This window comes from Sorex araneus, chromosome 1, assembly GCF_027595985.1.
Source record: "Sorex araneus isolate mSorAra2 chromosome 1, mSorAra2.pri, whole genome shotgun sequence".
NCBI lineage: Eukaryota > Metazoa > Chordata > Mammalia > Eulipotyphla > Soricidae > Sorex > Sorex araneus.
In genome coordinates, this window is record NC_073302.1 from 221,697,725 (window position 1) to 221,725,369 (window position 27,645).

The following is a 27,645-nucleotide window of genomic DNA, read 5'->3' on the forward strand; positions in this document are numbered from 1 at the left end:
GTTGTCCTTTCTCTTTTTCCCATCTAATACTTTCTCAGTCGCTCCCTTGACCTACAGGCCCATCACAATCACGATCACTGTCACGATATCCCGTTAATCACCGATTTCTCGGGCGGGCTCAGTAACATCTCATTGCGTCCTTTCCCTGATATCTTAGCAGTCCATCTCGACTCGGCCCTCCTAAAGATGTTGCACTGAGGGCTCTTCAGGGTCAGGGGAATGAGATCCAGCTTGTTACTGGATTTTGCATATGAATACACCATGGGAAGCTTGCAAGGCTGTCCCGTGTGGGCAGGAAACTCTCAGAAGCTTGCCAGTTTATCCCAAAGGGAGAAGTAGGCTAAAGATATACCTACAGGCCCATAAACTGCTTTTTTCTTCAGCAACTGGTTCCTGGGCAGAAAGTGGACTTTGTCATTGCCTAGAACTTCGCTCTGGAAGCTGTGAGCAACCTGAATTCCACCTACAGTCTTAGACCCCTTTTTACTTTAACCTAAAAGCGCACAAACTCCTGGGAGATAGGATTTGGATTTTTTTTTTTTTTTTTTTTTTGGTGGTGGAGGGGTGTTCTACAGGCCCCCAAGTACCATCACGCGCACGATCTTAGGAGAGTGGTCTCGTCATCTACAACCTCGACGGTGCAGTGTTTATCAGCAGTGTGGGTGTCCTTGGTGGGACTCTGCAGCCCTGAACCGCCAACCGTCGCGGTGCTCGAATATGCAAAATAATCATCACACCAAGTCAGCCCCTTCGCGGGCCCGCCCGCCCCTGACTCCGCCCGCCCGCCCGACTCGCCGTGTCCCCGGCCCCGAACCCGGGAGACGCCGCGCCCCGCCCCGCCCCGCCCCGCCCCGCCCCGCCCCACCCCGCGGAAGCGCCGGCTCCGGGGCCGCGGGTGAGCGGGTCACGGGGTCCGGGTGGGGTTGCGGGGCAGGGGGAAGAGGGGGCGCGCGGGGTCGGGGTCCGCGTCCCAGCCCCGGGGCGGCTGCGCGCGGCTGGGGAGCAGCGGGAGCGCGCGGGGGGCGACGGGGGGAGGGGCGGGGCCGTCGCGCCCCCCCACTCCAGGCCTCGGTTTCCCCGACGGGACGTCCCCCTGGACGGCGGTCGCCAGCACTGCTGTGCGTTTGGCCGGGGCAGACCCGCGTCCGCCTCCCGGGCTTGGAACCGGACCGGACCCCTGGGGCTGCCCGCCCGGGCCAGGCGCCCGCCCCCCCCGTGACGAGCTAGGGAGGGTTTGTTTTTGTTTTTGACTTGGTGATCATCGAGATACGTTAAAACGTTTCTCCCGCATTTTTCCATAAGCCACGAGAAACTCAATCTTTCTCAGGGACCGCGTGGGCTTCCCGGAGTGATCTGAGATCCACTGGGAAAAGGCGCCTCTGGAAGGTGTGGACTCCGCCTTCCCTGGGCCTGAATGGCCCCTTCGTGGGACCCCTTAGTGCTCTGCCAATGGGATGATGATGCGCTGGCAGGGCCTGGCAAGCTCGCCGTGGCATACTCAATATGCCAGAAACAGTAACAAGTCTCACAACGGAGACATTACTGGTGCCCGCTCGAGCAAATCGATGAACAACGGGACAATGGTGCTACTTATAACTAAAAACTGGTCTTTTTATTTTTGCTTTATTAAATGTTACGGTCTGCTACATGTGCCTTTTTTTGCTTTTTGTTTTGGAGCCACACCCAGCAGTGTCAGGGGTTACTCCTGCTCTGCACTCAGGAATTTCTCCTGGCAGTGCTCAGGGGACCTTATGGGATTCCTGGGATAAGTCCGGGTCAGCCACGTGCAAGGCAAATACCCTACCCACTATATTATCTATCTCTCTGACACCAAGGGATGTGAATTAAAAATATATATATGACACTACAAATATATATGTATATATATACAAATACATCTCTCTATATACATCTATATCATCACTGTCATCCCATTGCTCATCGATTTGCACAAGCGGGCACCAGTAACATCTCAATCGTGAGACTTCTTACTGTTTTTGGCATATCGAATACACACGGGTAGCTTGCCAGGCTCTGCCGTGCGGGCAGGATACTCTCGGTAGCTTGCCAGGCTCTCCAAGAGGGGCGGAGGAATTCAACCTGGGTCAGCCGCGTGCAAGGCAAACGCCGTACTGGCTGTGCTATCGCTCCAGCCCTTGTGTATATATTTGACACTACAAATAAGCTCTGTGAAAACCAGACCAATTAAGTTCTGTGTGTTTTCCTTTGTTTTCTTTCCTGTGTGTGACAGAAAAACATACAAGGTAATCGTGTGGTTTTAATAAGAGCTGCCATTGTGCCAGGCTGGGGACAGCAGGCGGTGCGGGCCCTTCTGTGGGTTTTCTCTGTTTTCCGCAGTCCTGCCCGCTCAGACCACCCTGTAGCCTTGAGCAGGACACTGAAGTCACAGGTGTCAGCCTCTCTTAGTCAGGCACCTCCAGCTGAAACTGGCCCAAAGGATTGCTCTCCCTTTCTCCTGCTTTTCTCATTCCTGCCACCTTCCCACAGCCAGAAACATCATACACACATGCACACATGCACACGTGTGTGCACACACATATACTGCCTTCTGAGCAGGACCGTTCACTCCAGTTTATCTCAACCTGGAATCCACCTCAGTCTAGTTCTCCCCCAGAAACCTATCACCCCCAGTCTTGCCAATTCTTTCTGCATATTTTCTTCCTTGCCATCTCCACCCATTTTCCACCCCATCATTTTCCTGCCTTTTCTATTTTTTGGAGTCTTTACCCTCGCTCTCCTCTTGCTTCTCATACCTGGTCCATTCTCGCTGTAGTTAGTGGTTTTCTTCATATGTGAGTACAATGATAAATTTCTATATATGTGATCCACATGTACTGATAATATATAATCTATATATCTCGATGATATAAATTATACATATTTATGTGTTATATACTTATATCAATAGTTAAATTTTCTCAGTTATAGACTATACATATTTAAATTAATATGTGTATATGTCTGTTAAATCCTCTCTTAAATTCCTTTAAGAGCCTATTACCCTGAGGTAAAATCCAGCAACTTAACTGCCCTTCACCATGGCTCCCAGGTCAGAGCCTGTGTCCTCTGCCAGCCTGTTACAGGCTCTGTTCATCTCTCAGGCCGCACATGACAGTCTCTTCTGCTCCTTCAGGTGCTTTCCCTCCATCTCAGTCTCTCTTCCCTGCGCTTCTCAGCCTTCAGCCTTCAATCTTGGGTCGGTCTTAACGTGGCACGTCTAGTTCCCTCGGCTGTTTGTCTCAGCAATACGTTAGCAAGACTCTTGTTAAAACCTGCCGCCCTTCATAATCGAGTGTAGACTTGCTGTTGAAGTGTGTGTCCTGTCCCCCGTGAGGCCTGGTGATGTGCAGAGCTGGTGTGGGTGCTGTGTGCCTGCCTGGTGCCCAGAGAACGGCAGGAGCATGCCCTGGTCCTGTTCTGATGGGGGCTCCTTGAATTAATTCCACCATCTGACGCTTAATTTCATTCATGTGTTTCTCTTTTGTGACTACAGTCTGGGAGGGCCGTGGGCACAGCCAGAGTGAAGCAAGGCTGCAGGGACGCCCCGGCATGGAGGGCTACACGGTCCTGAGAGTGATCGGCGAGGGCTCCTTCGGCAGAGCCCTCTTGGTTCGGCAGGAGAGCAGTACCCGGACTTTTGCCATGAAGGAAATAAGGCTTCCCAAGGTGACCGACAAGCACCAAGCTTGTGTGATAGTAGGCACAGTGATCGTTTATGAGGTAGAATTAGTTCTTGGAGTTTAGCAAGAACTCATTATTTAGCAAGAACTCATTAGTGCCAAAGATGGGTATGTTTTATATTCTTGCCACAGCATGCCAAAGACCTTGGTATGTTTTATATTCTTAGGATGCTGAATTTAACTAAAAGGGAAAAAAATCATCAAAGTTTAGTCGGTGCATATTTTATCTCAATGAAAATGATTTGTAATGATTTTCAATTTGATTCTGCCTAAAGCTGTAGAAAAGCTTTATCAAAAGAAATTTAGTGGTGATATTATTATTATTTTATTTGCTTTTTCGGTGACACCTAGCAATGCACTGGGGCTACTACTGGCTCATGCATTCAGGAATTACTCCTGGTGGTGCTTGGGGGACCATATGGGATGTTGGGAATTGAACCTGGGTTGGCCACGTGCAAGGCAAATGCCCTCCCCACTGTGCCATTGCTCCAGCCCTATCGGTGACATTATTTAAAAGGCCTAACAATGCATTGAAGAGAGAAGACCTAAAGCATGTGACATTGACGTTTGATACAAATAATACTATGGAATATATACCATGTGTAGGGTTGCCTTTTAAGTGCAGTAGTTTGCTGGTTCTTACTGAACACCTCTTTCCTAGTCCTCCTCAGAGACACAGAACTCTCGGAGGGAGGCCATCCTGCTGGCCAGAATGAAGCACCCTAACGTCGTCGCCTTTACAGAGTCATTTGAAGGTGAGTAGGGACTCGCCACTCAGTGTCCCCTGACTTTGATCCTGGCCCCGAGGCTTCCCTAAAGAGCCTTGCGTGTGTTTCAGCTGCAGGACATCTGTACATTGTGATGGAGTACTGTGACGGGGGAGACCTGATGCAGAGGATTAAGCTTCAGAAAGAAAAGTTGTTTCCTGAGGATGTGGTAAGAGACTCACTCAGTTTCCCTCAGAATCACTCTTCACATGAAACCTGTACAAGTCAGAGTGGAAGCTGTCCCCTTCCTTTGCTAGACAGTATGCGACCCCGATTCATGAGCTGTTCAATAAAGCCAGATAGAGCTCTATTTTATTAAATTTTATTTATTTTATGAAGTAGCACTGTAGCACTGTCATCCTGTTGTTCATCGATTTGCTCGAGCAGGCACCAGTAACGTCTCGGTTGTGAGGCTTGTTACTATTTTTGGCATATTGAATACACATGGGTAGCTTGCCAGGTTCTGCCGTGCAGGCAGGATACTCTTGATAGCTTGCCAGGCTTTCGGAGAGGAACAGAGAAATTGAACCCGGGTCAACTGCATGCAAGGCAAACGCCCTACCCGCTATGCATTTGCTCCAGTCCATTTTTATAAAGTAGTTCATGATATTTGATTACACTTAATATTTGAACGCCAATTCCACCACCATTACACCTTCTCACCACCATATTTAGGATGTTTCCATCCCAAATCCCAACCCCTGCCCAAGAGCAGAACCGAAATAATTTATTTTGTGTTGTTTGTTATGAATAAGCCACTGAAAATGATCCAGGAAAGTTTCCTTAGAGGAAAGGTGTGAAGATTGTTGTATTTCACCCAACGGCCATTAAGCCCTTCCATTAAGAGATTACTAGCATGTTGTTAAAGGTTGAGCCTTGTGTGCCTATATATATATATATACATATATATGATATATATGTGTATATATATCTATAAAAATATGTTTCCCTCTAAGATTGGTTACTTTACCTTTACCTTCTACTTTAAACTGCATCAAATGTGGTGGGATACCCTTGGAATATTAGTGGTATGAGTATAAGATGTTGCATGGTCACGAATGTGGCCGCATGGTCTAGGAATAGGTTCACTCATGGATGAGGCTTGGCCCAAGCATGTGGAGAGAGGCTGTTAGTGTGGCAGCACTTGAGTTCTAGAGGATTTTGGCTGCTGGGGCGGGGAGGGAACTCACCCGCTCCCTCCAGGGTGCCCCAAATGAAACGGCCTGGTGTGGGGTCCGGTGGCATGGCTATGGCATGTCGTCTGTCCTTTTTCTTAATTGGAGCCAGAGAGTTAGTACCACAGGCAAAGCACTTGCTTTGTGGACAACCAGGGTTTGATCCCAGGCACCAATTACGGTCCCCTGAGCCCTGCCAGACGTCACACTGAGCACTGCTGAGTGTGGCTCCCAAAATAACAATAATAATAAAAGACTTATTATTTAATAATAACAAACATAATTTTTATTATTTAATGATATGATAATTTGAAAAAAGTTTAAAATGTGAATAAAATAAAAGTATTAAGATCTAGGATTATCTGATACATGAGTTAGAAATTACTCATTTTTGGTTTTTTATTTATTTATTTTTATTGAATCACCGTGAAGTGCACAGTTACAAAGCTGATCATGCTTGGGTTTCAGTCACACAGTGTTCCAACACCCGTCTCTTCACCAGTGCACATCTCCTATCTCCAATGCCCCAGTTTCCCTCCCACCAGACCCCTTCCCCAGCCTGCCTCTCTTGCAGTCACTTTTCTTCTTCCTTTCTCTCTCTCTTGATCTCTCTCTCTCTTTTTGGGGATTATGGTTTGCAATATAGGTACTGAAAGTTTATCTTGTATGTTCCTTTACCTCCTTTCAGCATTCAGTTCTTGTTCAGAGTGATCATTTTCAACTGTCCTTGAAAATTATTCATTCTTTTTTTTTTTGCTTTTTGGGTCACACCCAGCCATGCACAGGGGATACTCCTGGCTCTGCAATCATGTATTACCCCTGGCAGTGCTCAGGGGACCATAAAGGATGCTGGGAATCAAACCTGAGTCAACTGCATGCAAGGCAAACGCCCTACCCATTGTGCTATTGCTCCAGTCCCTTCAAAATGGTTCATTCTTGTACTGGTGCTGTTGCTTAGTATCACCATGATGTGCCCACATGAGATTATTTTATTCTAAATTAGGGAAAGTTAAAAAAATATCAATATTGAAATGTCCATGTTTAGAGGAATTTAGAAATTATATTACTTATATTTATTTTATAATTAGAAACCTAGATTTTTTTGTTGTGTTGAAATTTTAGAAGGCAGATGGCTGATTTGTATTTATTAGTACATTGTAAGAAGAATAAAGCATAAATTTCTTTCAAAATTAACTTTTCTTTCAAAATTTTGTTTAAGTTTTAACTTTAATATGAGTACAAACAGGTATATATAATGTTTAATCTTTAGCAATAGTTACAGTGAAAATAGATAAAACAATTTATCTGCCTTCAAGCCCTACCTATTTTAAAACTAAATCATCTCCTAAATATAAAACAGATTTTATTCGGAAACTGTAACTCAAGTTAAATAGCTTAAGTTTTGTAAGGTTTTTAGCTACTATAGTACCTAATATAAAAGTATAAGTGTTATTTGTGCAATGCATCAATTTTTAATGTGTATGGAGAAAGAAGGCAATAGGTGTATGTAATAGTAAGACTTTGCTTGAAAACCAAAACAAACTTTTCCCTTGTTTATAGCCTAGAAAATAAATGCAAAATTTTGGTATGCAGATAATACAGCTTACTGTTTCAATTTTCCTGAAGTTAGTTCTAAGTAATCTTCTAAATGTATTAATAATTGATTGGCATAGCCACAAAAAATTTGGTTTGATATACCTTTAAAATTATTGATTGTTACCTCAGTGAAAACTGTAATGTTCAATTAAAGAATATTCAGTGGGAATTTCTCTGTGGAAACATTTACTGTATTACTATATTTAATTATGTAAGATAGATAGCTCCATTTCTCCATTTTCTTTTTTTTTTTTTAACTTTTTTATTGAATCACTGTGAGATAGACCCCTTACAGAGCTGTTCATGCGTCTATGGCAGGTGCTTTTCTTCTCTCTCTCTCTCTCTCTCTCCTTTTGGGCATTGTGGTTAGGTATTCCCATTTTCCAAATTTAATAAAATCTATTTGGAAAACTGTAATTCCAGAATCAGGAATTTATGTCCAGCTAACCTGACTTCAAGGAAATTGAAACAAGTGTCTTTTTCATGGTTTACTTAGTATTATTTAGTATTACTTAGAAACCTCCAAGGCTGCTCGGATTGGGACTGGGCCTGTTCCACCCAGATTCCCCATTTTCCAGTAGCTAGGCAGTCACACCTCGATGGTGTGGCCGCGTGACATCTTATAGCCTAGTTCTCCTTCTTGGCAAGCTACAGAGAGTTTCCTGCCCTCATGGGAGAGCCTGCCAGGCTCCCCGTGGCATATTCATATGCCAAATACAGTAACAGTGATGGGTCTCACTCCCCTGAAGACCCTGAAGAGCCTCTAATGCGGCACCATTGGGAAGGACAAGTAAAGAGAGGCTGCTAAAATCTCAGGGCTAGGACGAATGGCGACGTTACTGAGATTGCTCGAGCAAATCCATGATCAATGGAATGACAGTGATACTTAGTATCATGATTTCCACGTTAGTAGATTTTTTTTATAGATTATTTCACAGTTTAAAATGGTCTAATTTGAAGCCAGAGAAGTAGAAAAAGTAGTGTGCTGCTTGTCTTGCACGTGTCTGACCCCACTTCAATCCCTGACGCTGTACTCATCCTTGAGCACTGCCAGAAGCGCCCCCTGAGCACAGATCTGGGAGCAGCCCCTGAACACACCAGATGTTCCCAAAAAAACAACACATAGATTAAATAACTGGCCCCAAGTGTATTGCTGATGGCTGTCTGGTGTTTCTAAGAACAGAAGTTTGTTATTTTTCTTATAGAAAAAATACATTTGTTGGTTGTTCAAAAAAAAAGAAAAATTAAGCCCTGAGCACAGCCAGCTGTTGCCCCAAGCCCAGAATGACTTAAAAATATCAATAAGGAGTATTGGTATAGATGTTTTCCAGTGTGAGTTGTGCTGTCAACAATGTGGGCGGTCAAGCGTACCTTCAAAGGGATGGATCTCAGGAACAAATCAGCTCTTTTGGTTTGTTTATTTGATGGGCCACACCCAGATGTGCCCAGCGCTTATTTGTGGCTCTGAGCTCAGCGGTCACTCCCGGTGGGGTTTGAAGGACCATTATGGGGTGCTGGGATCAAACCTGGGTCAGCCACTGCGAGGCCAGCACCCCGGCCCTGTACTCTCTCCAGCCGGGAACCATCTGTTTCACCTCAGGCCCTCTAAGCACCTGGAAATTCTGGATACTGTTGGCATAGGATGTATAAGCAGAAAACGCTTACCTCAAAGGATTGTTGCTAATATAATGAGATGTTTTGATGTTAAGTCTGAATATTCTGAAAAATAAGATGAACAATTGATAAAGTGGGTGTATTATAGTTGTAGTATATTTATGTATTGATGGTGAATTACTTATATGTATTTAAGAAATACTTTAACTTGGTTGAATACAGGAAAAACATGAAAATAAATGCTGTTTTCATACAGAAGGTGATGAAGTTGGGGTTCAGGGCTTTAATGGATCAGCAGTGAATCTTTGCTGAGCTATATGGCTTTTCAGAGTTCCACATTGACATTATGTATAACCCAGGTCACCTGAGGCCTAAAGAAGATCCTTTAGAATGTTAGATTACTTTATGTTGTGAACAAGTTATGACACTCTTGCATGTTTGCATGCTTTTCCCCTGTAGATACTTAACTGGTTTACACAGATGTGCCTTGGAGTAAACCACATCCATAAGAAACGTGTATTACACAGAGATATCAAGTCCAAGGTAATACCTTTTTTATTTTTTTGCTTTTTGGGTCACACCCAGCGATGCTCAGGGGTTACTCCTGGCCCAGTGCTCAGGAATTACTCCTGGTGCTTGGGGGACCATATGGGATGCTGAGGACTGAACCTGGGTCGGTTGTGTGCAAGGCAAACACCCTTATCGCTATGGCCCAGTAATGCCTCTTTAGGCTTAAAAATACTTCTTTCAGTCTTTTCTCTTTGTTGTTATATTTCTCTTTGGGCTAATTCTGTTTCAGATATATTACATATTCTATATATTTATACATTTTAAATATTTATCAGCCCATTTTACTAGCCAAATGATGTACTTCCTAAAATCAAAAATGCTTTTAAATCTCTTTAGCAGTACTTGCTGCTTGGTTCTAAGCTCTTTTAGTGATGGTTTCCAGGGTCCATACATGCCCTCGGATGGATGGTGACCAGGCTCCGGGTCACCACCTAAGGTTCCTCTGCCCCGAGTGGATTCATCAGGTTCTGCCGATGTGGCTGACAGCTGGCTCTTTAGGTTTCTAAGCAGTTGCCTTGAACCCCCAAGCAGGACCATGAAGAGCTGTCAAGAGACATATCCCAGCTGTCAGAAGTTCAACCACTAGTCTCCATCGTTACCAGGCTTTGGAAGGCAGCTTCTCCAGGACCTCTGCCTTAGCTTTGAACGATAGAGATGTAATCAGAACTTTTCTCTTTTTTTTTTTCTTTTTGGGTCACACCGGGCGATGCACAGGGGTTACTCCTGGCTCTGCACTCAGGAACTACTCCTGGCGGTGCTCAGGGAACCATATGGGATGCTGGGAATCGAACCCGGGTCGGCCGCGTGCAAGGCAAATGCCCTACCCGCTGTGCTATCACTCCAGCCCCGCTTTTCTCTTTTTTGATGCAGAATGTCTTCCTCACTCAAAGTGGAAAAATAAAACTGGGAGATTTTGGATCTGCCCGTCTTCTCTCCAGGTATGTCTCTCTCAGTTATTCAAAGCATCAGGAGTCAGTAATGTCCTGTAATCATTTATTTTTAATTTAAAAAGCATTTATTTAGGCAAACTCTTGATAGTTTCCCTATAATTAAATAATAAAAAACAACAGTAACAATGGCATCACAACTTAGAAAAACTAGAAGAAAATATAATGTAATATTTATGAAGCCGCTGAAAGACAAATGACTTTTAAGGACTAGGAAAAATTAAGGGAACTAAAGACTATAAGAGTGGAAATTAGGTACATTGCAAGTATGATAAAGCATTAGTTTGCCATAACAAAAGCTATACAATTTGATCATATGGTGGATGTTTATGAATAACAGTAACAGTAACTTATTCATGAATAAACAGTATATGAAAAGCAGAGCTGATGACATGGAAACAGGTAGATCCATCTCAAATAAATGCAGGTGGAAAGAAACATCAGCTTTACTTACTAAGCTTGAAAGAAATACTGAAACCAGTACTTGACTGAACAGAGATAAATGTTCTCTCTTGTATAGTTTTGGTTGTATTGTAACTTAGTGTAAAGCTTTTGGGAAGCAACTTGACAGGCAGGCCTCAATTAAATACGTGAAGAACTGCCTGGTGGTAATTAAGCTTCTACGTCTGGTGATCTCCCAAAGTCTCAGTACAGGAGAAAAAGAACAAAACCCTCCAAGGATGCTTGTCACAATTTTATTTGTTAACAGTGGAAAATTGGAATGCATCCTAAAAATGGTAGGGCTGGGGACCTCTTCTGAATCATTGAGAAAGATTTTAAAGATTTGGGAAGTACGGAAACAGTGTTGTGAAATTTAGTGACAAATAGAAATAAAGATTTTATATATGAAATAAGTTCAGTTACATATTTCTGATTAAAGAAGAAAGTTTCTCATCAGTGATGCTACTGGGATTTTTGGGTATTTGTTTCATAATTTCAAGCATTAGTGATTAAAATATTACTGATTCTAAGGGTGACTAAGAAGAAGAAACTATAGGAAATGTAAATAGTAAAACTTCTTCTCCTTGTCTCCTCTTTGGCTCGTGAACATTCCCTGATAGCTGTCAGAGACAGCCTTGCCAATAAAATATCATTTGTATCCAAAGAGAGTTAAACAGAGCCTCCAGTTTAATCATTTCTTTTTATGGTTTTAGTCCTATGGCGTTTGCTTGTACATATGTGGGAACACCCTATTATGTACCCCCAGAAATTTGGGAGAACCTGCCTTATAACAATAAAAGGTAAGTGATAGTCCTATATCAGGGCGAAAGACTGGTTGGTGATTGTGCTCGGTTTTTACATATGAAAGCATTGTGGAATCTGAATTCCTAGTCTTCTAGATCAAAATTAGAGTTTTCCACTGTCACTGTCATCCCATTGCTCATTGCTTTGTTCGAGCGGGCACCAGTAACGTCTCTCATTGTGAGACTTATTGTTACTGTCTTTGGCATATCCAATACGCCACAGGTAGCTTGCCAGGCTCTGTCGTGCGGGCTAGATACTCTTGGTAGCTTGCCGGGCTCTCTGAGAGGGGCGGAAGAATCGAACACGGGTCGGCCACGTGAAAGGCGAATGCCCTACCGCTGTGCTAGTTTTCCAATTGTTTCAAATTGCGAGAGGTAAGTGGGGTACCTTGTCAAAAGATGCTGAGGGGCTGGAGAGATTGTCCAGGGTTAAGACTCTGGCTTTCCATGTCAGTGGTCTCATTTTAACTTCCTGCACTTCCTTCATAGTGCCAAATGCTGCTGGGGCTGAGCCCTAAGCAGAAAGCTGGAAGTAAGTACTTGCCCAGCACCACTAGATGTTGTCCTGAAACATCCAACAAAGTAATGGAAACACTAACGTCCAAAAAATCGGTAGTTTGCGGGCTGGAGCAATAGCCCAGCAGGTAGGGCGTTTGCCTTGCAGGCGGCCGACCCAGGTTCAATTCCCAGCATCCCATATGGTCCCCTGAGCACCGCCAGGAGTAATTCCTGAGTGCAGAGCCAGGAGTCACCCCTGTGCATCCCTGGTGTGACCCAAACAAACAAACAAACAAACAAAATCGGTAGCTCAAAGGGCAAAGTGTTGTGTGCAGGAGGCCCAGGTTTGATCCCTGGAGCTCACCCCAGTGAGCACAGAGCCCTAGTGACCCTCAGTACTGCAGACGTGTCCAGAAAATACATACATAAAGCTGAAAAGCAAGCAGAACTACCACCACCACAACAAAAATATAATTAAAAGATTCTGAGATATAGCAAGTCATTTCTCAGGACAGTATGAATTACATTACTAGCTCTTAAGCTTTGTTGCTCCTGCTTCTGCCATCCCAAAGCTCCGCTCACAGCCAGACTCGCTAAATCAGAATGTCTGGGGTAGGAAACAAGTGTCGGGATTTTCTGAACTCTCCAGGTTATTCCCATTCCCACTGATTCATGCCTTTGTGTAAACATTTATAGAATTAGATATGAAGTGCTTGACTGACGGGTTTCTTTGTATGATGCATGATGATTTTTTAAATAGTTATGTGAGAGCCCCAGAGACCATTCCCAGGGGTGTGTGTGTGTGTGTGTGTAGTGGGGGGGGGACAAAGAGTAGGGGGGATGGTCCAGGGTACAGTGCTTGGCCCAGTGGGCCTGAGGATGCTTCGGAACTCAGGTTCTGTGGTGCTGGGGGGGCTGTACCTTCCCAGAGGTCAACTCAGGGTCACCCCTTTAAACCGTATCGCCAACCCTCAGAGTCTTAGGGTTTAAAAGCATCAACTTAAAATCATTCTAAGTCTTGCTGAAGATATGTAAAAGGAGCTGGTTGCTGGTCAGTAGCAGGGGGCTCAGAGATAAGCGGTGCGCAGGAAATGGCAGTCCGACCACTCCAGGGGAAGGGGACGGTGTACCAAGCAGAGTGCTCCTTGTCGGTCTTCCTGGGGCTCTCCAATGAAGAAAGCAAAACACAAACTTGGAAACCGTTGATGAAAACTCTGAGTCAGAATTGAAGGAATTTCCTTCAATTTTAATTTTTTATTTACTTTATTTTGGGGGCTTTCCCCTGGGTGTGGACGTACTCCCGACTCTGTGCTTTGGGGAGCATATGCAGGGCCGAGAACTGAGCCTGGGTCGGCCCAAGCGAGGCAAGCCCTTTCCCCCAGGACCACCCCTCTGGCCCCAAGGAACAGCCTTCAGACAGAGCCCGGGGATGACAGTCGGTGGTGAGAATGATGGTAGAAACTGGAGAGGTGTGGATGTTCAGAGAACTGTTTTGCAGGTGAAGTAGTTGTCATGTTTTGGGGTGGAAAGAGTGCCAGAGACTCGTTCTGGCTTACTGGGAGCAGGTGCCTGGCACAGAGCACTGCGCGCCAGCTGTGAGCCTGGGGTGCAGACTTCTGCCACGTCTCTTTCTGCCAGTCAACCCAAGTCCCTAGTTCTCTCCCCCGCACCAAATACTACTGAAGTGAGCCAATCCCCCCAATCTCTAAGGGTAGGGATGGAGGAGAGGAGAGTTTTGTTTGTTTGGGGGCTACCCCTGCCTATGCTTAGAGTTTACTCCTGGCTCTGAGCTCAGGGATTACTCCTGGCCGGGCTCAGGGCAGGGGGTGAGGCGCAGGGGTGCGGGGAGGGGGGAGGGGGGAGGTGGACCTTATGTGCCAGAGATCAAACCCCCAGACAAGGTAAGTGCCCTACCCACTTTACTACTGCTATATTGCTCTGAGAAAATTCTGTTTGCACATCACTCTTTGGTAACATGTCAGTTAGCCCAAAATTATCACTTACTTTATTTCCGTAGCTAGGAATTGCTTATGCTAGCTTATTAATGATTGACCTTTCTCTTTTTTCCCTGTAAGAAACATGCATGTATTTCGTATCATCATTCACAGCCCACTTCATCATCACATTGCTTCTTTGTGCTTCCAGTGACATCTGGTCCTTGGGATGCATTCTGTACGAACTGTGTACCCTTAAGCACCCAGTAAGTATGGGCAACCAGTGGGAAAGGCGGCTTCCAATCAGAGCTGGTCAGATCTCAAGGGATGTCTCGAACGTGCCATCGACAGTTTGCTTTCCCAGGATAAATTCTTTTTACACGTTTCCATATTCCATAGTTTTATTGCTATGCTCTTTGCCTAAAGCTACTTCTATAGCATATACTAATAGAAAACCTTCCACTGTTTGATTTCTCTGATGCTATATTTAGCTTTCTTTCGTCTTCCCTGTTTCCCTTTACTTCTCTTTTGCTGTTTTTAGTTTTAATTTGCTAAAATATACGTATCCATTAATCAGTAACTTCCCACTGTTCTCTCCTCCCTGGCACCTTCTACTCTGGCTCTATGAATTTGCATTTTCTAAATATTTGTGTAAGTGAAACTGTGCTTTTTGGTGTGTGACATTTTATGTAGCAAATTTTCAGAGTATATATTTTCAGAGTATGTGTTGTAACATGTCAGAATTTCCATTTTATGACAGATGATATTCTTTGATATGTTCTTATGATGCTTTGTTTATTCATACATCTGTGGGTGGACATTTGAATTGTCCACCTTTGGCTCCTGGAGATACAAGTATCTGTTAGAATTCCTATTTTGATTGCTGGGAAGTGGTGATGTTAAGTCCTATGGTAATTGTATGCTTTGCTTTTTGAAGAACCACCAACTGTTTTCCATATGTACTACACCATTTTTAAACTTATTTTTTTGTAGTTAAATTTAACTTATGCAGACTTCTTCTATACCAGAATTTATAAGAAAATACTTTTCCCTGATAGTTGTCCTCTGAAGCTATTTTATTTATTTATTTATTTATTTACTTTTTTTGGGTCAGACCTGGCGATGCTCAGGGTTGTTCCTGGACTTGCCTGCTCAGTGTGTTACACTTCCTCTTTGCCATCGTCTCCTGACCCCTACATCTTGTCTGTTTAAAGGCAAAATAGTTCTGAGATGCTCAGGAAATGCAGAAACTTGGTGGGGTGGTTAAAGTCCAAGGTAGGCCCCTGGAGCTGACTGGACAGATGGAACACACAGACTCCTTCTGACCCTGGCTCCAGGTAGCCCCCCACCTCAGGGAGTGCCCTTCCACTGACTACACACAGAAGCCCGGGGCAGAGCAGGCCCAGTTTTCTTTCCTGTTTCCTGGCCTTTGGAAAACAATGTTGACTTTACCTTTCCATATCTTCACTTGGGCACTTTATTAAAAGGCACTAATTTTGCAGGCATATTGCCACTATCTGTTTTGTTTTTTGGGATCATACCTGGAGTGCTTACTCCTGGCTCAGGGTTCACTCCTGGTGGTGCTCAGCGGACCACCTGGTATGCCGGGGATTGAACCTGGGTCGGCTGCGTGCAAGGCAAATGCGCCCCATGCTGTGCTGGCGCTCTGACCCCGCACACATTCCTCTCACTCACCCCAGGGTGGACGGCCAATGCTCCAGTATACTCATTATACGAGAGTATACATTTTTGGTGTTGCTATGCTATGCCATTAAGAAAAAAAAGTGTGGAGCCAATCTTGGTGGTACTTACCGATCGTCACCACAGCCACCCCCGTGGCACTGGGGGCCCACGCAGTGCTGGGGATCAGACTCGGGTTTCGGAGAGGCGAGGTATGTGCTCTGCCATTTCAGCCACAGCTCAGTCCTGGGTGTCACGCTGTACCCCACTCTGTAGCTGGTCAGACTTTAATACCTATTTTGTGGGGGAAAGACCCTCGATGGTGATAAAAGCCTATTCAATTTTGGGCTCCCAGCCAGTGCTTACAAGCTGGGGACCACATGCGGCTAGTGCCACGTGAGGACTGAGGATGCGCTGTGTCGGCCCTGAGGGCTGGTAGCAGGGACCACTAGAGACACCCCAGGGCCCACCAGAGTCCAAGGCTACTCCTGTGATGCTCAGGGGTCCATATGATTGCTGGGGTTCAGACAGGGTCCCCCTTCTCTGTACTATCTTTCTGGTCCCAGGCAATAGAAATTTGAAAGTGGAAAAGTCCAAAATGTGCATTTATAGGGACCAGGCCAGGGAATGTTGGAATGGGTGAAGCAAAAGAACATTACAACGATATAAATGTTATAAACCTCTTTAATATAATTTGACTGTTTATATATGCCTTTGATTTTCAAAATGTACTAAAATCCATGTATACCTGCAACAAACACCAATGATGATTAAAAGTCCCTAAGCAGGCAACAGTGATTGAGAAGTTATTTTTACTATTTATGTTCATTTTCTTCTAAACTATAATTTTAGTGTAGTAGCTGAAGGACACCTTTATAAAGAAAAGTAACCAGGTTGCAGATACATTTTAAAAATTAAAAAACTCATGAATTTTGTTCAGTTTAGTTTCTCTCCCCCTCTCCCTTTCTTGGGGGCCACGCCCATTGTGGGCAGGGGTCACTCCTGGTGTGTTCAGGCGCCAGGTGGGGTGCTGGGGACCAGGCCTGGGCACGGCTCCATGCAAAGCAAGCACCCTGCCTGCTGTCCTATCTCTCTTGACTCTTCAATTGGTATTTTTAAATTTCCATGTTCTGTCCTTATATCTGATGTTTTAAAATCCATTTTAATTTGTTTTGGTGCCACATTTATGGCTCTCAGGGCTCACTCCCAGCTCTGGTCAGGGCTCATTCCTGGCAAGGCACAGAGCATCAGGTGTGGGGTCAGCAGTTGGGCCTGGGACTTGCACTTGCAAGGGAAACCCCCCACCTGCTGCACTCTCTCCTGAGCCCCTGAATGAAACCATTTTTCCACTTGAAATTTTACTTTTATTTCTGTGCAGGGCCCAGACCTGGCAGTTCTCAGGGGCTGCCCCCAGCTTGGTGTTCGGGGGTGCACCTGATGGTGGACCTCATGGGACCGAGGATTGGACCCAGACCTCCTGCATAAAACATGTCTCAGCCTGTTGAGCTCTTTCTCCAGCCCCCAGTATCTGCTTTTCATGATCAACTTCTCTTTGTAGTTCCAGGCGAATAGTTGGAAAAGTCTCATCCTCAAAATCTGCCAGGGGTCCATCCGTCCGTTGCCGTCTCACTATTCCTCCGAGTTGCAGCAGCTGCTCACACAGATGTTTAAGAAGAATCCCTCGCATCGCCCCTCCACCACCACGCTGCTCGCTCGGGGCACGCTGGCTCGGCTCATCCGCAAGTGTTTGCCACCCGAGGTACGCTGTGTGTCGGGGTAACCGCAGGAGGGTGTCTGGTACAGTCATTACCTCTTGAACACAATCAGTTGCATGTGATGCATGCTTGCAGAAAATTTAACCAATGCAGGTGTATTATAAGAAAGGATAGTTAAGAGTCTTATCTTATGTTTATGAAAATAAGTGTTGCAGCACATTTTTACATGTGTGTCAGTTCAGTCCATTTCCTCTGTGTAGACCATTTTACCTAAGCTCTTCTCCTTGCATGAGAGAGCCTTAAGGTCTTAAAGAATGAATTTATTGAAAGTTACTCCTTATGTCATTGTCATTGTCATCCCGTTGCTCATCAATTTGTTCAAGTGTGCACCAGTAACGTCTCTCATTGAGAGACTTATTGTTACTGTTTTTGGCATATCCAGTATGCATAGGTAGCTTGCCAGGCTCTGCCGCTCGGGCTCGATACTCTCGGTAGCTTGCCGGGCTCTCAGAGAGGGGCGGAGGAATCAAACTCAGGTCGGCCGCGTGAAAGGTGAAAGCCCAACTGCTGTGCTATCGCTCCAGCCCACTCCTTATGTAGGAAAGTTATTTCATATTCTACTTTAATCCACAAAATATTTATCAAAAAATAAACAAAAAGACCTTCCTTTCTATTCTCTTCTCTCTTATACAGTTCTGTCTGTCCCCAGATAAATCACAATTGGGGCTGCATATCACTTCAGGATTATATATATGTGTGTGTATATATACACATATATACACATATGTATATATATGTATATATATACATATATATAATTTGTATATATATATGTATATATATTGTATATAAATATGTCACTGGTCTAAGTTCTATGTATATTTTTAGGTCTATTATTTTTAATTGTCATTCTAATCTTTCAACTTTAAGTATAATTATAGGGAAGAATGTTGATAATTAAGTAACATTATGAGAGTGTCTAAAGTATGTTCATGAAATTTCTAATTAAACTTTCAGATTATCACAGAATATGGTGAGCAGATATTAGAAGAAACAAAAAGATCTAAGCATAGTACACCAAATAAAAAAGGTAAGAATTTGGGGTGTCTTTTTGTCGCGCGCCGCTTCGTCCAGCGAAGAAACACGCAACTCGGAGATCCTTTTGGCTGCGATTTATTTAGGAACTTTCTCATGCGTTAGAGAAGAAATCAGGAAAGGGGACGTGGAGTAAGGAGGAAAAGGGGACGCATGAGGGAGAACCCACTAGCTAGGTGACCTCCCCCCTTATATACCTCTCGCTGCCTGCTTATGCCCACGTGTCCGCATCTGATAGGTTAGTCACAGCTTATGGGCGTGGCAAGACATCCTGTTTCCTTATTAGGAGTTGTTTTCGAAGCACACAGGTGTTGATTACAAAGAGCGCTACAAAGCATGGTCCCATGGTGGCTCTCCACATCTTTTCTTTGCTGATTTTTAAACAATGCAGTATAACAAAAATGGGAAAATATGTATTTCAAGTCATTAGATATCAAAGTTATTAGTATCAAAACATTTTTTTAAGTTTAGATATAATTCTGTACTGTGCTAATTCAAGCTCTAGTTTGCCAGATATAGAAAGAAGATCCTAGTTTGACAACTTTGTGGATATAAAACCTGTGCTGTGTCTCTCATTGGTATCACATTTATTCTGGTCAGCCCTGGATTAGCTCATTTCCCGGGATGCCCAGGAATCTAACTGAAAACATAATCTTAAACTCACAGGGAGCTGTGACCTGTAAGGTTCTCAGAGAATCATCCCATACCCAAGCTTTCACAAACAGCCTTGGGGCTGGAAAGATGTGCTGGGGTTAAGGTGCTGGCTCTGCTTGTAGCCAGCCCCATTTGATCCCTGATGACCCCGTCATCCGTTTGGCACTGCTGGGCGCAGTGCTGGAAGCCTAGCATGACTGGGTCTCGAGGGACCCTCGAGTGCTGTTGGACCACCCCAGAAGACCCCAGCATCATGATGTCTGAATAGCAACATGACTTCAGCCCCTGCCTAGCACTGAATTAACTCTTAGCCCAGTTGACTGTGAATCACTGTATGGGGTCCCAGGGGCTCCAGAGCACCACTTGAGACCCTCAGAGCCCTGAAAAGCAAACAGAAAAAAAAAAACAAGACAAGACAGTGTTTCCCAAAGTTGAGAACTGTCCACTAATAGCTGCACAAAATTTCCCCGTGCCTGGGCCTGGGGGGAGAGGCCAGTGCCCATCCTTTGCACGTGGGAGGTCAGGGTTTGTCCTGGGTACCACACATTCCCCTGAGCATCACGGGGGGGGGGGGCGCAAAACAGAAACAGGCAAACAAACACAGGCAAAAAACTCCCGCTGCCATGAATATTGGATGGTGGAGGCACCCACGGTGGGCTTGTGCAGGAGGGGATGATTGCCCTTGAGGCAGCCCCTGACGTGGCCTCAACTCAGCTGCAAAACAGCACCAACGAGCCAGCCCCTGCCTCCACTCTACCTTTGGCCCTTTGGCCTCAGGCACTCCTGTCTCCCAGTGTTTTGTTCAGGGGTTACTCCTGACTCTGCACTCAGGAATGACTCCTGGCACTGCTTGGGGGGCCATGTGGGATGCCAGGGATCGAACCCGGGTTGGCCAGGCACAAAGCAGATGCCCTACCCGCTGTACTATCACTCTGCCCCATGTCCCAGTGTTCTGCAGATGGTTTCATGATGTGCCCTGTGTGATGTGTCTCCTCTCTTTACTTTTCCCGGGAAGCAGACCCTGACCAACTCAGGAGACTCTTGGGAGAGGGGGTGAGCCTGCCGGTAAGTGCTTTCAGTGGCATAAATCAAGTCTGTGACTTGGCTGGCCCTTTGGGGCATTTGGAGTCTGCTCTTGGGGTGTGCTGTGATTGGTGGCCGTCATCTTGAACTGTCACTTTAGGGCACTGTTTGTGCCATTGGCATTTTCATTTTCAAGTCTTGGTGACAAGTGGTGTTAATGGAGATGTGACAGAACTTTGTCCTGTTTTCAGTCACAAGGGTAATGTTTTTTGTTTTTTTTCTCTTTGGGTCACACCCAGCGATGATCAGAGGTTACTCATGGCTTTGCACTTAGAAATTTAGTCCTGACAGTGCTCGGGGGACCATTTGGGATGCTGGGAATCGAATCCAGGTTGGCTTCGTGCAAGGCAAACACCCTCCCCACTGTGCTATGGCTCCAGCCCCTGGCGAGGGTATTGTTTTAACTTGGCTTCCGGTCGATTGGTTTTTAGTAAGGTAAATGGATACGATCATGGGTGGACTCACAGTACAGCAGGTGGGATGTTTGCCTTGCACACAGCTTATCCTGGTTGCATCCCTGGCATCCCATATGGTCCCCTGAGCTCCGTCAGGAGTGATCCCTGAGCATGGAGCCAGGTAAGCTCTGAGCACAGCTGGGTGTGGCCCCCAAACAAAAACAAAATAGGTATCCTAAACTTCACCATTTCAGTGATTATAAGTGTAAAATTGTCTAAAGTCTCAGTTACACTCACAATCTTGTGTAACATCACTGCTCAGTTTCATCACTCCAAACAGAAATTCTGCCTAACTTCCTAAAATAGACTGTTGAATCCTTGAACAGTAACTGCCAGCCCCCACTCCCAGCTGCCCTCCAGCCCCAGGTGAGACCCCCAGAGCATCCATGTGCTTTCTCTCCGGATTGCCTGTTCCCCTGCAGCATCCCAGGGGAACTGTCCAATGGCCCTTTCGTTCTGTGACTTCTTTTGCTTACCATAATGTTTTCATTTTATGTCTGTGTTACAGTCTCTGTCAGACTCTTCTCCTTTTCATGGATAAGTTAATATTTGGGATTAGGAGGGTGAACCACCACCCCGCAGTGCTCAGGTTTACTCCTGACTCTATGCTCAAGGATCCCTCCAGGGAGGGATTCAGGGACCCTGTGCAGAGCAGGGGGCCAAACCTGGGTTGACCGCCTGCAAAGCAAGTGCCCTACCTGCTGAACCGTCTTTACTCCCTTACATATGGCTTGTAATCGGCACATTCTTATACACACGTGTATGTGGTTATTGTTATTTTTGATTTACTAATCTTTATTTAAAATACAACAGCTGGCTTTACTTGCTTTCTTCCCTTTTCTTATTGCAACCCTAACATCACTTACCCTATACTTACATTCTTTTTGTTTTTGTTTTTGGGTCATACCCGGCGATGCACAAGGGCTACTCCTGGCTCTGCACTCAGGAATTACCCCTGGCAGTGCTCAGGGGACCATATGGGATGCCGGGATTCGAACCTGGGACGGCCGAGTGCAAGGCAAATGCCCTACCTGCTATGCTATCACTCCAGTCCCTATGCTTTTCTTTTAAAGCAGAGAGAAGAACAAGGGAGAAAGTGTAGCCACACTGATTTAGAAAACATCAATAAAAATTTGGTTGAAAGAACATTGCAGAAAAGAAACAAGGAAGAGAAAGGTGAGTTGTTTAAATACTCATCATTGTGTAACTGGGAACTCGGGGAAATAGAAGGAATGCTTATTTTCACTTTAGTGGATCTTTTCCCTATGTGTTCTTGGTCAGGTCTTTTGTTTGGGTGGTTGTTTCGGGGTCATACCCCGAGTTCATCAGAGCTTTGGGCATGATTCAGTGCCAGAGGTTGAGCCAAACATGTGCTCTGGGTCCTTAAACTCTCTCCTGCCCTGCCACTGGGTCTTAAGTCTCCTAAGGGAGTGGACATGCAGATTTTGGCAATTTAATAGTTTATTTAGTATTACAGAAATGTTTAACTTATCCATAAAAATAGAGAGAATAGGGCCAGAGAGTTAGTACAGAGATGAGGGTGCTTGCCTAGCATTTTGGTTAACCATGGTTATATCCTGAGTATGAGCACTGCCAGGAGTAACAGCCCCTGAGCTTAGAGCCGGAGCAAGCCCTGAGCACTTCCAGGTGTGGCCCAAGTCCCCCCAAAGTAGGGGAAAATAGTATTTATTAATAAAAAAAACTTTAGAAAAAGTAGTATTTGTTATGTTCTCCATCATAAGAACAGGGGTGCACTATGCATATAAACCCTCTTGTTTCCATCTAGTGCGTTGTGTGTTAAGTATATGCATCATATTTGGTAACTCTCCTTTTTCAGTAATTTTTATTTTCATTTGGATGTTAGAAAATTTCCTTGACTACATGGACTTGAAAGAACATAGTTGTGAGATCTGCCTGATTAAGAAAGAGAACAGAAATACCTTATTAAAGTGTATGTGTGGCTGTAGATGAAGAAACAAAAGAATAGGCCTAACCATTCTCTACTACATTGTGAAATCAGGTAATAATCCAGCCCCTCCAAGGAAAGCCAGCTCACCAAGTCCCCTCAGGAGACAGTGGAGGAAAGACGCATTCGGCAGCACTCTGATGGCGTTGGAGAATGCGTCGGTGCTCACCTCCAGTGTGAAGATGGGTGGCGAGGAAGGTCAGTCGTCAGCTTGAGCCCTGCATTTTATAGCAGACTATTTTAGTTTCAAAATGGGCTACAGGCAATGATTTTTGGTTTGTTTGGTTTTGTTTTGGTTTGGTTTTTGGGTCATTCCTGGCAGTGCTCAGACTCTGCACGGAGGGATTGCTCCCGGCAGCACACAGTGCTGGCACACACATATCCTGCAAACAAAGATGTGAACATCTTTGTTTAGCTCTGGTATTTCTTCGGGGGGGGGGGGCGAGGTGGGAGGGGCCCGACACCTGACAGTGCTCAGGGCTTTTTCCTGGCTCTGTGCTCAGGGATGATTCCTGGCGGAGCTCAGGTGACCAGATGTGGTGCCGGGGCTTGGACGTGGGTTGGCCATGTGCAAGGCCAACACCCTACCTGCTGTACCATCTCTCTGTTCCCTGTGGCGCTCTGATTTTTTTCTTTTCACAACTAGGTGGCGCTGTGATAAAGTATGGTGAAAATATCGCCCGTAAGCAGTGGCTCAGAGAGACTCCTGAAACGGTGTTAAACATCCTTAAAAACGCTGATCTCAGCCTGGCGTTTCAGACATACACAATCTACAGACCAGGTGATTTGTTTCTGTTACCCCCAACTTTGGGAACCCTTTGATTTATTTTTTTTAAAAAAGCAATACAATGTGCATAACATCAAAGTTAACCATTTCAGCCTGAATTAAAAAGATTTTCTATTTTTTTCTTTCCCTCACCCTGAAAAAGAGAGTGGGGAGGGAACACTTGGCAGTGTGCAGGGGTTGTTCCTACCTCTGCACTCAGGGATCACTCCAGGCGGTGCTCAGGGAAGCATGGGATGCCGGTGGTCAAACCTGGGTTAGTCACATGCAGGACAAGAACCCTACTGGCGGTTTTATTTATTTAGCACAGTGGGTAGGGCATTCGCCTTGCCAACCCGGGTTCGATTCCTCCATCCCTCTCAGAGAGCCTGGCAAGGTACCAAAAGTGTCCCACCAGCACTGCAGAGCTTGGCAAGCTACACATGGCGTATTCAATATGCCAAAGACAGTCACAATAAGTCTCACAATGGAGACATTACTGGTGCCCGCTTGAGCAAAATTGATGAACAATGGGACGATAGTGCTATAGTGCTCTATTTCTGGCTTTGGTACAGGGAATCAAGCTCAGGTCAGCTTCGCTTAAGGCAGGCACCCGATCTGCTCAGCCTGCACTTTGAGCACATAATTCAGAGCCAGTGAGGACACTCATTTGTGGTGTAGCCTCACCTCTTGGCCATCTCCAGGATTTTTTCTCCTTATCCAAAATGGGACCTGTGTTCCTTGATTTTATAATTATAGAATGATTTTCATAGTATTGCATTTTTAGGTTTTCTTGAATCTTTTTTAGCCAACCTCAATGGTAATTAAATTTCCCTTAGAGGTATATTTCTTCCATTGGCTTATGATCACATGACTAGTTTCTTGGCAGGGGAAGCACTCCATTGTCCAGGACTCCACAGAGTTAACCTGGATGGAGATTCCCCTCTCTGTATACTTAAAGTTTTATATATATATATATATATACATATATATATATGCATATTATGATTATATATATATATGTATATATATTGCTTTTTGGGTCACACCCAGCGATGCTCAGGGGTTACTCCTGCCTCTGCACTCAGGTATTACTCCTGGCAGTTCTTGGGGGACCCCATGGGATGCTGGAGGTTGAACCCAGGTAAACTGCATGCAAGGCAAATGCCCTACCCGCTATACTATCGCTACAGCTCTGAAGTCTTTTATATTGATTAGTACTTAAAACAGATGAACAATTAGGATTGGATTTTATTATTCTACAGACATCATCGCTAAAATTGTATGAAATAACCTTTCTTTTTTTTTTTTTTTTTGGTTTTGAGGCCAAGTCAGGACTGTATTTATTGTAAAAGGTATAGTGGTGTTTTTCGGTATTTATTGAGTGCTTACATAGGCTAGCTTAAGATTTTTTTTTTAAAAAAAGAATGAAACCTATTTTATTCCCTACAGGAATTCATTGTCTAGGTGACCAGCCCTCAGGAGTCTGAGAGCTGTGTGCAGCCTGTTCTGCCAGCCTGTGCCGAGAAGCCTGGCATTAAGGTGGCTGTGGAGGAAGGCTGAGGAAGCTCACGGCTCTGAATTCTTGATTTCTAATCTATTGACAATTTTCTTTGACTCTTATTTCAGGAGTCACTATTTTTCTTTTTTGAGGAAGTCAATGTTTTCAAACAGTCATAGAGGCTAGACAGATGATAGAGTGGATAAGGCGCTTGCCTTGCACACAGCCGACCTGAATTTGATCCCCAGCACTGCCGGGAATAATCCCTGAGTGTTGCTGGAGGTGGTGGCCAATAAAATCTATGCCATTAACTCTGTTTTTAGAAAAAAGTCTATGTAAGATTTAGTCTACAGTTTTGTCAGGTAACAAACATTTGAATGTAATCATCTAAAAATATGTTTTAAGGGAATCTTGATTTTTTTCTCTGATTCCCTGGTTTTGCTACCCTCCATTGGGAAAACTTGGGGGTGAGAGTGAACTCAAAGGAAAAATTAAGTGAGCTGGGGCTGGAGAAGTAGTACAACGGATAGGGCATTTGCCTTCTGCATGGTCGACCCAGAGTTCCATCCCAGGCATCCTGTATGGTCCCCTGAGCCGGCCAGGAGTGATTCCTGAGTGCCAAGCCAGGAGTAACCCTTGAGCATCACTAGGTATAGCCTCAATGCGCCCCCTCCCCCCCAAAAAAAAAACTAAAGAAAAGTAGTTATAATCCAATTTTTTAAAGAGAACTGTTAATACTTCATTTTTCATTATATGGAAGAGTCTTAATGGTAATTTTCTGATTTTTTTTTTTGAGAAACCACTACATTTAATACACCTAGTTTTACTTTCTTGGTCTGTTTCACAGAAATCCTGCTGGGTTTCACACCAGGAAGGCACAAAGCAGAAATGTAGACTAGGGTATTGTCCTTAGTTGGCAGCAGGCACTTGGAGAATTTTCATTTACTATGTATGAGATAAGTAATTACTGTCAAGTTGGCATAACCTCTGTTCATCTCCCTGCAAAGGTCCAGAAGGGCTCTTGAAAGGGCCCCTGTGCGAAGAGACGGAAGCATCGGACTGTGTTGATGGAGCTGAAGATTCTGTTGCCGTGGATCCAGAGAGGCTTGAACCTAGACCGGACGATGAGGACACGTATGTTGTGATTCTGCCTAGGAAACTTATGCTGATGTGTGTAGGTTATTGAAATAATCAAACAGAGTTGCTGGCTATATTGCTCTCCACCATAAATGAGAGTTTATTAGTCCTTGATCTTTGGTCTAGGATGGGTAAACTGTTACAGTGTGTTAAAGAATTTTTGACCAGGCCATATGTTTTTGGATTTATTATTTTTGCAGTTTGGAATTATTATTTTTTAAAAAGCTACATCAGTTTATTGAAAAAGTTATGAAAAAGTAAAAGAAGTGTTAGCAAATAATTTTTCAGGGATAAGCCAGCAATTCTTTTTTTTACTGTAGTTGCTATATAGAGTTCATTTTGTTGTTGTCATTATTATTGTTTTGGGGCCACTCCTGATGATGCTCAGGGGTTGCTCCTGGCTCTGCACTCAGGAATCACTCAGGAATCACTCCTGCCATTGCTCAGGGGACCATATGGAACTCTGGGGATCAAACCTAGCTCGGCACATGCTAGGTGCTATGAAGGTGCAAGGTGCAAGAGCCCTACATCTGTACCATCTCTCCAGCTGATGGATTTATTTATCTTTATAAAAGCTATTTTGCGCGTATTGAAAACATTATAAAAAAAAGTGAAAAAAAGTTAGCAAAAATTGGGGGGAAGAGCTGGCAATTTTTTCTATAATTGCCTTAAAGAGGTTTAGGGGGCTGGAGTGATAGCACAGCGGGTAGGGCGTTTGCCTTGCACGCGGCCGACCCGGGTTCGAATCCCAGCATCCCATATGGTCCCCTGAGCACCGCCAGGGGTGATTCCTGAGTGCATGAGCCAGGAGTGACCCCTGTGCATCGCCGGGTGTGACCCAAAAAGCAAAAAAAAAAAAAAAAAGAGGTTTAGGCAAATATTGTTATGAGAGTATTCTGCTTTTAGCCCATTAATATATGCTGTGGCCTTGAGATGTACTAAGTGTGGAATCTTACTGTCGAAAATTGTTTCTTCACAGGGATTTTGAGGAAGACGACGACGATGACAGCTCTGACTGGGTGTCAGAACTTAAGCAGCGAGCTGGCTGGCAAGAGGCATCTGATGGATAACGCTGAGGACATGTTCCCTAGTTGTGCTGAATGCGTGTTTCAAAGGAAGAATGAATGATTGGGTATACTTCGCTAATACGATGGATGTTTCCCTTTGAAAACCAAATGAAAGGAGGGAATGCAATATTCAAAACTGTTCTTGATTAGTATCGTGATGGTAAAGAAGAGTCTAGAATTCCTGTGAGTTTAACTGAAAAGGAAAAGGTACAGAAAAATGAGTCTGCTTACCCCCAGCAAGAACAAAGAGTGGATGATTGTGGCAACTTTTAACCTCTTTGAGCTGAGTTTCCTCACCAAGAAAATGAGAGCAGTCATGCCTACCTCACAGAGCAACAGACCAAGAGCCTTATGACTTGTGTTTATTACTCTGTCTTTTTGTACATTTCCTAAATGTGTGCTGATCGAAATTCAATTATAAGTGCGATTTTTCAGTAAGACCCTCCTTGCGGTGATCAGTGATTTTTATCAGCTGCCCCTTGC

At 44.6% G+C, this 27,645-nt stretch overlaps 1 protein-coding gene across 1 annotated transcript; it reads left to right on the forward strand.

The window, feature by feature from the left end:
* Positions 1-882: 882 nt before the first annotated feature.
* On the forward strand, positions 883-27,497 carry NEK3 (NIMA related kinase 3). Its single transcript, XM_055146075.1, has 16 exons — positions 883-895; positions 3,515-3,687; positions 4,363-4,456; positions 4,540-4,637; positions 9,313-9,396; positions 10,294-10,361; positions 11,525-11,611; positions 14,258-14,312; positions 17,285-17,485; positions 18,459-18,531; positions 20,209-20,255; positions 21,802-21,904; positions 22,749-22,892; positions 23,341-23,475; positions 25,966-26,092; positions 27,075-27,497. The coding sequence occupies exons 2-16, from the start codon at positions 3,571-3,573 to the stop codon at positions 27,163-27,165; spliced, it is 1,524 nt and encodes a 507-aa protein (XP_055002050.1). The 5' UTR covers positions 883-895; positions 3,515-3,570; the 3' UTR covers positions 27,166-27,497.
* The last annotated feature ends 148 nt before the right edge of the window (positions 27,498-27,645 follow it).